The sequence below is a fragment of the Eurosta solidaginis genome, chromosome 1 (genome assembly GCF_040869045.1).
Source record: "Eurosta solidaginis isolate ZX-2024a chromosome 1, ASM4086904v1, whole genome shotgun sequence".
Lineage (NCBI taxonomy): Eukaryota > Metazoa > Arthropoda > Insecta > Diptera > Tephritidae > Eurosta > Eurosta solidaginis.
The window spans coordinates 360,296,263-360,307,930 of NC_090319.1; the positions used below are offsets into that span (position 1 = coordinate 360,296,263).

General features: G+C 39.5%; 2 protein-coding genes across 2 annotated transcripts; one reads left to right on the forward strand and one right to left on the reverse strand.

Annotated features, from left to right (window-relative positions):
* Nucleotides 1–1,183: 1,183 nt before the first annotated feature.
* On the forward strand, nucleotides 1,184–2,467 carry IntS12 (Integrator 12). The gene has a single exon (XM_067774522.1). The coding sequence runs from the start codon at nucleotides 1,309–1,311 to the stop codon at nucleotides 2,377–2,379; it is 1,071 nt and encodes a 356-aa protein (XP_067630623.1). The 5' UTR covers nucleotides 1,184–1,308; the 3' UTR covers nucleotides 2,380–2,467.
* Nucleotides 2,468–3,061: 594 nt separating this feature from the next.
* On the reverse strand, nucleotides 3,062–5,657 carry ball (ballchen). The gene is made up of 3 exons (XM_067774533.1): nucleotides 5,132–5,657; nucleotides 4,403–5,069; nucleotides 3,062–4,335 (listed from the first exon to the last, which is right to left on the reverse strand). Exons 1-3 carry the CDS (start codon nucleotides 5,381–5,383, stop codon nucleotides 3,323–3,325), a joined length of 1,932 nt encoding a protein of 643 aa, XP_067630634.1. The 5' UTR covers nucleotides 5,384–5,657; the 3' UTR covers nucleotides 3,062–3,322.
* Nucleotides 5,658–11,668: the final 6,011 nt, after the last annotated feature.

The following is an 11,668-nucleotide window of genomic DNA, read 5'->3' on the forward strand; positions in this document are numbered from 1 at the left end:
TGATTGTTTTTTATATGTTTCCAGGCCAAAAACAACATGTCGATGTCGAAGTCCTTGGTCCGTATTTGCCCTGCAAAAGTATCTAACACATACTTGAAAGCATCCTTTCTAAGTGGAAATTTTTTTTTGAACCTAAATAAGAAAATAAGTCATTAAACTTTACCACTTTTAAATTCAATTTCTTACAATTAGTCACTCATCTCAAATGGATTACACAAATCTCGCAATATTTGCCTTTCCATTCTCTCCTGGCAATTTTCGTATGCGTTGCATTCCAACTCCATAAATAATGCCGCGGCTATTGATTCCATTATAATAGACAGCTATAATTTGTGTCTGTTCGTTGGGTCCAGTTATATGCCAAAGCAAGCTGCCGGCGTAGAGGAAGGTGAAGCGAAAACGTAAACAATCCTTGCGGAAAGAATAAATAAACCTTTATAAAGTATTTTAGGCCAGTGCAATGAAATTAGCATCCTTAAAATTCAGAAAATGTCAACTATATTCGTGCAGGAATCCGTTTTAACAAAACTTGGTGGCCACGGCAGGGAATTGGCCAAAAGAACGACAAAAACACACTTACAATTATGAAAGCACTTCACTCAAAAAAATATAACACTGCGGCAATATATTATTTTGCTTTTTTTCGTACAAAATGGCGTGGATAATAAAATATAAACGTTTTTCAGTGTTTTTTACAAATTTTCTTTAATTTATTTTGTTCCAATGTTCACACATTCCGTACCAACAGCTCATTTCGAAAAATCATTTGCTCTTCCTCTTCTCTTTACGATTCCGTCGTAATGCAGAATTCCAAACTTCGATTGAAGCGGAGTGTAGAACGGGGACGTAATCGAAATGCAGAATAGGGGTGATTAGATGTCATAATTTTCGATGTTCGATAGCCAGCGAAGATCGAAAAATGCTCAATGGAATGTTTGTGTTAAACGCATCTATATGAAAAATGTCATTGTGTCGGGCCCTTAACTTCAACATTATTTTTAAAACAGCATAATAATTGTTTTTCGGTTTTTATTCGAAATAATGAACATTCCGTGCCTCATTTTGAACGAGTAAAAAAATATTTAGAACTTAAACTAATGACATCCTCAGCTGCACTGCACTACGCGGCAAAATATTCTGCCCTGCCGCTACATGTCACACCGCCCAATGTGTTCTTAGCTTAAAAGAGCTACCAAACGTCGAATTTTACTGATTTTGACTGAACGGGATCGAAGCTAGTAATTTTGTTATTTTTTTACGCTGTAATCTTGGTTACACATTTTAAAAAAGTTATTCACATGTTCCGTGATGGCTACAAATACGAATGAGATAGAAATGCTAAGGAAAGCAATTAAGTTGCTCCACTCACCACATCCCAACTCTGCAACTGAATTGAGAATGATGTTAGATGAAGCTATTAAACAACGGTATGGTCCAGAACTTATGCTCTCCAATAACATGAGCAAACGCTTAATGGAAGAAGAAGCAAACTTTCCTGGTCGTGCAGCGACGCCACCACCCCAACCAGAGCAACCTCCATCTACAGAACAGCAGATGCAAGATGCTGGTGCTGATGAAGTCATTAATTTAACAAGTTCCCCCGCTAAAACTATATCCGACTCACCCGACACCATTATGGACTCCGACGATGGAGCAAATGTTGGGGGACACAGTAGTAACTTACTTGCGGGTGGTGATGACGTGGTTAATTTGAAAGAATTTGGTGATTTAAATTGTGCTGTTTGCGGGGAAATGGTGTTCACTGCTACTAATCGTCTAATTGAATGCTCAGCATGTGGAACACTCTATCATCAAGAATGTCATAAACCTGCTATAACTGATGAAGAAGCTTCTGAAGGACAAGCGCATAATTGGCAGTGTGATAATTGCCTTAGTAAACCTTCAACAAGTAAAGCTGCTGGTGTGATAATTGATGAACCTATTCCGTTGTTGTCATCAAAGGCAAAATCCTCAGCAACATCTTCACGATCATCATCAACATCAAATTCTTCCTCACCTTATCCGGTTATACAACAAGATGTACCCACCACCAGTTCTCCAGCAGCTGCATCTGCAATAGTTGTGCAAACGACGTCATCATCTTCATCGTCCTCTACAAGCAGGCATCATCATCACAAAAGTTCGAGATCATCACATAAAGAAGAACGGCCTTCGTCGAGTAGCTCCAAATCTGCTGCATCATCTAGCAGTGTTATGAATCCAACTTTTAACGTTGTAAGTGCAAGTGAGAGAAGCTCCTCTTCGTCGCATTCGTCAAAGAAATCATCACATTCATCGTCTTCCACTGGTAAATCTTCATCATCATCGAAATCGTCATCATCGAAGCACCATGAAAGTAGCAAGCGTAAAGGAAAATGATATATTTCAACCTTATATATATTAGTGTGAGTAGTTTTGTGTATTCATGTACATTAGTGTTTGCAAAATAAAAGCTGTACCAACCCCGTTTGGCTTGTTTTTGTTCACAAGGCATATTACAAAAACAATATTTGAGCTCGTTCCAAAAGCAAGAGACGTACTAGCTACAGGTACCTATCCTTTTGCGTTGTTGTTGTTGTGGTAGTGATAAGGTTGCTCCCCGAAGGCTTTGGGGACTGTTATCGATGTGATGGTCCTTTGCCGGATACAGATCCGGATCCACATTAAACCTTCAGGCCATGCCTCCCTCCCCACCCCCAAGTTCACGAGGAACTTTGGGCCGCCAGAGCCTCGTCTGTTAGTGAAACAGGATTCGCCGCGGATAGGTGAGGTTGACGATTGGGTTTGGAGAAGTATTGTGCTGGCGACCTGAAGGGTTGCGCGACACAGCCCCTTGAATCTGGTATTTTAGTCGCCTCTTACGACGGACATACCTATCGCGGGTATATTCTGACCCCATAACCTGCTGGGGGCCTGATCCAATAACGTTTTTGGGTAAAACTGCAATATGATGGCTCAAGTTTTCAGTTCTACATGCACCTTTCCATGTCACAGCAAAATGACAAAACATAACTGGACTGTCGAAGCCCGAGTGCTTCCATAATAACGGTAGCAATAAATATAAGATATTTATTTTTTTATTTATACTATGTCTAGGCAACAAATGTTTGTTTTGTATTCCCTTCAACGAATGTCAATGCTATACAATGCATCAAAATAATTCAACAAAATGAATAATTAAGAGTTTTTAACAAATGGTTAATGTACATAAAACTAAAAAAAAAATTAAGCAATCAAAAATTTAAATTATCAAGAAAGAATAAATGCATGTATTGGATTCAATGAAGAAAGCAAATGCCAGATTTAGTACAGTGAGAATATTTTATGAAACAACACGCCTCGATTTTTTTACAGTAACACCTGGGGTACGAAGTCTCTCAGAAGCTTCATCGGTAGCAAGTTTTTGAACTTTAACACGTGTGGTTGGGGTACCATTTTCGCTCTTCTGTGTCTTCGAATATCCATTTGAGCTCCGCGTTGATTTGGAGCTGCTTTGGCCTTGATTTACTGAACTGGGTGTATCTGTTGCTGGTGCTTTCTTTTTACGTTTTACATTAACTACAACATTAGCATCCATGCTAACATCTAGTTCAAAATTGAATTCATAAGTTTTACCTGTACGTGGTACAGGCGTTGTATTATCATTGATAATAGTTTTTCCTGGACGCGTAGCTGACACCGATATGGCTGGGCTAAAATTTATATTAGCTCTTGCAGCTAACGGAGTGGAACGTGTATGCGTAGTACCCGATGAGGCATTTGGTGTGGCAGAACTTTTGCTTGTGGTAGCTTCGCTTGTTGTAGCCTTTGCTTTCTTTTGCAATGGCGAGTTGCGTGTTGTTTTTGTTGGTGAGCAAGACGACGAACGGCGCTTACGATTAGGTGTTGTTTTTGTTGGTACGTTTGGAGTAGTGACCTTGCGTTGTGTAGGGGTGGATTTGTGTTTTGTTGGGGTTAACCTGTGTGGTGAAGTCTTAGGCTTCATTTTAGCTGGACTTACTGCACTCTTTGGAATGGTTTTCAATATTTTTTGTGGTGCTTTTTTAACTGGTTTCTTTTCTTCAAATATGACATCATCATCATCGTCGTCACTTGCACATAATTCCACTGATGTATCTAATGTTGTGGTGTGACGTTTTCCTAATACTTTAGAACGTGCTTTGCTTGTCGAAGGGGCCGAATTATTATTGTTTTTCGTAGTAAACTGTAATTCTCCTGAATTAGGTATTTTCATTGTTTTCAAAGCATTATTGAATATTTTGCGACAGCGGTCGTAGTCTGGCTTTTCATTATATTCCAGTTTGGCAACATATTTCATATATTCGGCTATAGCATCTGAAATTAAAAAAAAAAAATTCTTACACATATTCTACATATTACTCATAAGTCATCAGTGTCCCACCTGGCACACCTTTAGCGTATGCAAGTTTCAAAGAATTGTTAATATCTGCCATGAAATCTTCCTTCGCTTTTTGTACTTTAGTAGGTACCGTCAAAAGGTTATCTTTTACCCATGGTAATTGGCCACCTGACCACTCAATTATATTGTATCCTAATATTTCGAAATCTGCCCGCATTGTTGGTACACCCAAATGGGCATCACGTGAGGTATACTCTATTGTACCATTATGCATTTTCTTTGGATCCGGTTTGAATTCCTTTGTCGTATAATGTGATGCTAAGCCATAGTCAACTAAATATGCTTGCCCATTATCTTCTCTGCCAAAACCTAATAGTATATTGGCGGCTTTTAAATCAGCATGTACGTAACCACATGAATGTATAAACTCATACACATCTAACATCTGTATGGACAGCCTGTATATTGTACCCTCTGGCATGCGTTTTTCATTTGCTAAAATATATTTGGAAATATCGCTACCATAACGTGGCATAACAATAAAGCGATGTTTTATTCCTTTAAGTTCAACCGAACCATTACCGATCATATATGGCATTCCAAGGGATTTTAAACCATGTTCTCGTTGAAATCTTTTAATATCTTCCAGTTTAGCATTACGCATGTAAAAATGCATTTCAACAAACAGTGGACCATTTCCATGTGGCTCCTATAAAATAAGTATAAAAACTCAGTTTTTCTACTTACATTTATATTTTTTGCATCACTTACACACTTAACAACATAATTGTAATTCTTTTCACCAGCCCGACATGCGCAATAAATCTCGCCAAATCCCCCAGTACCAATAGAAGCTCCTATAGTCCATTGAGTTTTGGATAGATCAGTAAGAATTGTACCTTCAGCAATCTTCTCGGGCATCGCATATAATTTATTGTGTTTGGGTGCAGCTGGTTTTTTTGCAGCTCTGCCGGATACAACAGCCCCTGCTGAAGTAACTTTTGTTTTCACCGCCCTTGACATTCTTCCAAATACTTGTTTATAATTTATAATGTAACAATTTATCTCTCAAACCCGCCAAATTCTTGGAGAATGCTTTATTTTCAAATTTCGCTTTGCTTCTTTGTTTACGGTGTGTTTGTATGTGTCGTATTGGTCCGTTGAAATCTTTTCGAACTTCTTTTTCGGACTTTATTACATTTTTTTTGTGCAATTCTGGGCAACCCGAATGTGATGCCACAGTTAAACGAAGTTCGGTATGGGCATCGCCATTGGCGTTTGACCACCCTCGGTTCCAATGTCACATGAACCAGATACCAGATATGGTCACCTTATCCGTGTTTTTTTTTTAAATCTATAGACGTTTACGTTTAAACTTTATATGGACTGCTAAGGGTCAAACTTTAAATACACCTCTGAATTTGCTGCGCATAAAATTTGTCCTACTAATTTCAATACGCATTATACTCAGATCTAACTGAAATATGTTTCACCTTAACACTAATTCTATGTTTCACCTCTAAAAATTGTGTGTATCCACTATTCATCCCAACCGATTCAACTATATTGTAACGAATGTTAGCAGCACTGAGCGATGCTATCGTCTCTAAGCCGATGCTAAGCAGTGACGTGAATGCACATCAATAATTCAATCATTATGTATCTACATAAACGAAACAATAACTGCGTCTACATATATGTACCATATACGTATACGAGCAGCGAAGAGTCAATGCACAAACACATGCATATATCTTATCTGAGTTGTCACAAGAGAGAGCAATAATTTGTGCACGTAGTTGTGGCTGGCGATTTTGTAGCCGAAACTAACTAGTAACTTCTGGAAATTGAAGAGCCTAGAAGTATGCAGCGTAAACTATAAAAGCGGGGCAGGCGAGTAAGAAGTAATTCAGTTTGAGTTGAGCTATCAATCAGTTTGCTTAAGCACGCGATCTGGCGGCCAATAGTAGAGTTTCATTTGAGTTATTAATCAGTTTGGTTATTAAGTCAGCGAGTAGCAAAGTATAAGTGTTATTGTGAAGTACTTAATAAAGGCCATTTTTCCATCACTCAATATTGGAGTTATTTATTCAACAGTTTAGTGATTCGAACTTTGCAGAGGATTGCAAATAAGAGGATTTGCAAGCAAATTCGTTACAATTGGTGTCAGAAGAGGAATTGTTGAATAAATTCTAGAGGACAACAAGGACATGGCAAAGTTAAGTGAATTGAAAATCCAGCAACTAAAGAAGGAGTTGGAGAGCCGTGGATTGAATACAAGCGGCGTTAAACTCGAACTTCAGGCACGGCTACGAGAGGCAATGGAAGCAGAAGGAATTGATGTGGACGAGTATGTCTTTTATCCTGATGAGGACGAGAGAACAGCAAAAATTGAAGAGAAAAATGAAACACCGCAGAAAATGGCGAACACAGACCTAAACATGATGTTGGCTGCAATATCGGCACAAATGTCCGAAACGTCATCACAAATATCTACCAACATATCATCACAATTGAAATCGCAAGAGACACGCATAACATCCAAGATGGAAACTCAGCTGGAATCGCAGGAGAACCGTATAACAGCGAAGATTTAAGCACAAGAGGCACGGATATCCGAAACGTCGGCGCAAATTTCAGCACAGATATCATCGCAGATCTCTGCTCAACTGGAAGAGCAAGAAGAACGTATTTCCTCGAAGTTGGAGGCGCAAGATACAAAAATTTTACAGTTTGAAGAAAAAATCGAGGCCGAGGTGGATGCTTTGAGAGGACGTATCGAGCAGTTGCAACTAAATCGCCCAGCAGTTTTAACTAGTAATTCAAAGGTAAAAACACCATCCTTTGACGGTTCTGTTCCTTTCCAGGTCTTTAAGCTACAGTTTGAGAAGACCGCAGCAGTGAACAACTGGAATGTGGAAGATAAAATCGCCGCACTCTTCGTAGCATTGAAAGGACCAGCTGCCGAAATCTTACAGACTATTCCAGAGTACGAACGGAACAGTTATGACGCATTGATGGCTGCTGTAGAACGGCGATACGGAAGCGAACACAGGAAACAGATATTTCAAATAGAATTGCAAAACCGCTACCAAAAAGCTAACGAGACTTTGCAGGAGTTTGCTTCTGACATTGAAAGATTGGCTCATCTTGCAAATGCGGATGCACCCGTGGAATACACGGAAAGGGTAAAAATCCAGAGCTTCATAAATGGCATACGAGATGTGGAAACGAAGCGGGCTACATATGCGAATCCAAAACCAACATTCGCAGAAACGGTGTCACAAGCCCTGATTCAGGAAACAGCGTCGCTTCTGTGTAAGCCAGTTTTCAAAGCACGCCGTGTGGAAATAGAAAGGCCAGAGTGGGTAGACGCAATATTGGAGGCGCTGAAAGGATCGCAAAAGCGGAGTGAAAAAGTTATCAAATGCTTCAAATGCGGGAAGTCCGGTCACATTGCACGTCATTGCGATCTTGGCCTTAATAGTTCCAACAATGTGGGTGGGCGTAAACGCAAAGCTGGAGGAGATGAGCAAGAGCGAGTAAGAGGTAGAGAGCTAGATCCAGCTATTGAATGCCCTGTGATATCTGTGTCGCAAATTGGTAGAAAATCGAGCAGTCTTACCGTTAGAGGGATGGCAAAGAACGAGTACTGACTGTAGATACGGGCGCACCTCATTCCTTGATCCGACCTGACTTGGTCAACAGGAGAGTAAAACCGTTACCTGGAGCAAAGTTGCGTACGGTCACTGGCGAGTATAACTAAGTTCAGGGAGAAGTGATATGTGAAGTATTGATTGGGAAGGTCATGGTTCTACACAAATTTGTTGTGGCGGAGATTGTTGATGAAGTTATATTGGGAGTGGATTTCTTGGTTGACCATGACATCAAGATCGATATGCAGAGAAGGGTGATGCGTTATGAGAACCAAGATGTGCCACTTAACTTTAGTTTTGAAAAAGGGTTAAGCAGTAATCGGGTACTGGTGGAGAAGACTCGACGAAGGCCACGAAATTCAAAGGTAAAGGTTGATGGAACAAATGGGCCAAACAAATCAAAGCCGAAGGTACCTGTGAACGAAACACTGGCATTGAAAAGCCCTAACGGACGTACTAAAACGAAGAAAGAATGCAAGGGTGGTTTCAAGCCAAGGCACACTACTGTTGTGAAGCGTCGGAACGATACTGATTATGCAAAGCAAATCCGTCCAGCGCAAGCTCTGCGAAGTAGTTCTTCATTGGCCGAGCAACAGAGTGCGAGGGAACGATCCAGAATAATGAGTAGTAAGATGGAACACAGGTACGACAAGGAAAATAATTCGGAAGGTTTCCGGGAGGGAGATTTGGTACTGCTATACAACCCTCACCGGCGGAAGGGGGGGTTTCCAAATATCGGTGCAGTTGGGAAGGCCCGTACAGAGTTGTGAAGACGATCAGTGATGTCATCTGCCGCATACAAGCGATTGGGGAATCACGAAATAGAAGAGTGGTACATTTGGCGATGCTAGCAGCGTTTAGATCGAGAGATTTGTCTGATCGGGACGATCAGACTTAGGTGGAGGGCAGTGTAGCGAATGTTAGCAGCACTGAGCGATGCTATCGTCTCTAAGCCGATGTTAAGCAGTGACGTGAATGCACATCAATAAATCAATCATTATGTATCTACATAAACGAAACAATAACTGCGTCTACATATATGTACCATATACGTATACGAGCAGCGAAGAGTCAATGCACAAACACATGCATATATCTTATCTGAGTTGTCACAAGAGAGAGCAATAATTTGTGGACGTAGTTGTGGCTGGCGATTTTGTAGCCGAAACTAGTAACTTCTGGAAATCGAAGAGCCTAGAAGTATGCAGCGTAAACTATAAAAGCGGGGCAGGCGAGTAAGAAGTAATTCAGTTTGAGTTGAGCTATCAATCAGTTTGCTTAAGCACGCGATCTGGCGGCCAATAGTAGAGTTTCATTTGAGTTATTAATCAGTTTGGTTATTAAGCCAGCGAGTAGCAAAGTATAAGTGTTATTGTGAAGTACTTAATAAAGGCCATTTTTCCATCATTCAATATTGGAGTTATTTTTTCAACAGTTTAGTGATTCGAACTTAGCAGAGGATTGCAAATAAGAGGATTTGCAAGCAAATTCGTTACAATATGTTATACATTTTGACAACCAGAGGTTTGTGTCTTCGATTTTAAGTACACCCTGTTCTGTAGCTAGCTATTTAACCACTGCCGCTAGATGGGTCTTCTAAGCATTATCTAAGCAAGGATAAGCGTTTTATTTTACGCGCAAACGTAAACACGGCTATTATTGTTGCATTTGCATGTTAAATCTCTATCCGTATCTGGTTCATGTGTCATTGGCACACGAGGTACGTTCAGTTCCGTGCTCAAGACGTTTACGGCCGCGTCAGAAGTCATTCTTTAAACACGAATATTTTTGTAGCTGAAACTCGTAATACGGCCCATACCACAAAAGTCATACGCAAATATAAAACGACGAAATTTGTGCAAATGAGAATCGTATCAAAATCGTTTTGATTTTAGCGCAGTTGTCACAAAGATGACATAGCGCAACTAGTACACACGCCAGGAAAATCCTTGTGCAAATTGATAATTGGCACAAGGAGACTTGAGCCGTATAATTGGCGTATAACTTGCTGAAGAGGAGGTGACGAGGAAAGCGGACGGGCACAGAGTATCTTGTACTCGGCGACTTGCCTTGTGCTGTCTTCTGTTGTCAAACTTTTGTATTTGGATATAATTATTTTAGAATGAACTTGTTATTGATCTTGTTCGCAGATATTTATTATTTTATACGCCAATTACACGGCTCAAGTATCCTTGTGCCAATTACCAATTTGCACAAGGATTTGACCGGTGTGTGCACTGGTTGCGCTATTTGCGCAGAGAACTGCGCTAAAATCAAAACGATTTTGATATTTACGCATGTCTGCAAATATTGCACATGCTTTTTTCTTCGTGTGTGGTGAATCTTACACAGTTTACCTGTGGTTCCTGATAATATAACATCAGTAATTATTGCTTAAAAATGTTAATATCGAAGGCGCAAGGACCATCTCTAGCTTGTAACAGGAATTCACATAAATTCAATAATAAATAATAATTTTTTATACAATTAGAACACATGTTTCATTTGTTGTGCTAGTTGAAAAATGAATATTGCGCAGTGCTGCAATGAGTTGGGCTGGCTTTGCAACTAAAATATATATTTTATAAATACAATGGAAAATAAACGCTTCTGTGCTAATTTTTCGGCTTATACCGTGAATTACCAGCACTGTGGAAAATAGTGATTTTTTATACAATTAGTGCCTTTTTTATACAATTAAAATACATGTTTCATTTGTTGCGCTACTTTAAAAATGAATATTGCGCAGTGTTCTTGAGACGTGTATGTCAAAATTTTCATTTGCACAAATTTCGTCGTTTTATATTTGCACATGGTTTTTGTATCATGTATGGGCCGTTTTATATTAAATTACCAATATTTCAGCTTTAATTTTTAGATTTTCAAAACAGAAAAGTATTTAGAAAAAATTGGTAAAAGTCTAGTTAAGGGGTCGACTGTTAATACGCTACCAAAAATATTGAAAGAAGTGTTAATCGACGCGTCTTGATATCAGTATTAATAACCCGAAGGCGAAAAATAAAAATTTGAACTCGTTCAAAAGATATTAACGAAAACCGAAAGTTGATCCGCGGGTCCCTCCGAAACGGGGGGCCGTATCCATAGTATTTTTGTGCAGAACGCCTTTCGGCGTTGGCGGCCTTCGGCCGTGCTTATAAAAAATTACCCTGGGTAGGTCCAACACCGGTTTGGAGACCAAAACTATATCCGCGGTACAACAACATTACAACAATCACTTGAAAATCCCCAACTTCAACTGCAAGTCTCTCCTGAGAGATATAAAGTTTTTCTTTTCCGCCTTCGGATTATTGTTGTAGACGTCAATACGCGTCGTTTTACACCTCCCGATATATTTGGTAGCGTATTAGCTGTCGACCCCTCAACTAGGCTTTTACCAAAAAATTTAAATAAAATGCCAATTTGTTTTTGCTTGCGAAAAATGATAGACAAAATAAGGGTATCTAATAAAGTAAATTTTTTGCTGATATTTAGTGATTCGATTTATTTTGGTAAGTAATACTTATCTTCAATGAATTTCAGTCCAAATTGTTTTTAAAGCATACGCGAGGTAGGCAAGATGCACACGAGGCGTAGCTTCATAGACGCGTACCAGATATGACATGTAGCTACGATTTCTTTACGCCTTAAGATC

Bases quoted from the DNA above. Each gene is read 5' to 3' on its own strand.
- ball (XM_067774533.1), bottom strand. From the start codon at position 5,383: ATGTCAAGGGCGGTGAAAACAAAAGTTACTTCAGCAGGGGCTGTTGTA. The intron at 5,070-5,131 runs GTAAGTGATGCA...CTTATTTTATAG, and splicing joins ACAATTATGTTGTTAAGTGT to GAGCCACATGGAAATGGTCC. The intron at 4,336-4,402 runs GTGGGACACTGA...TTTTAATTTCAG, and splicing joins ATACGCTAAAGGTGTGCCAG to ATGCTATAGCCGAATATATG.
- IntS12 (XM_067774522.1), top strand. From the start codon at position 1,309: ATGGCTACAAATACGAATGAGATAGAAATGCTAAGGAAAGCAATTAAG.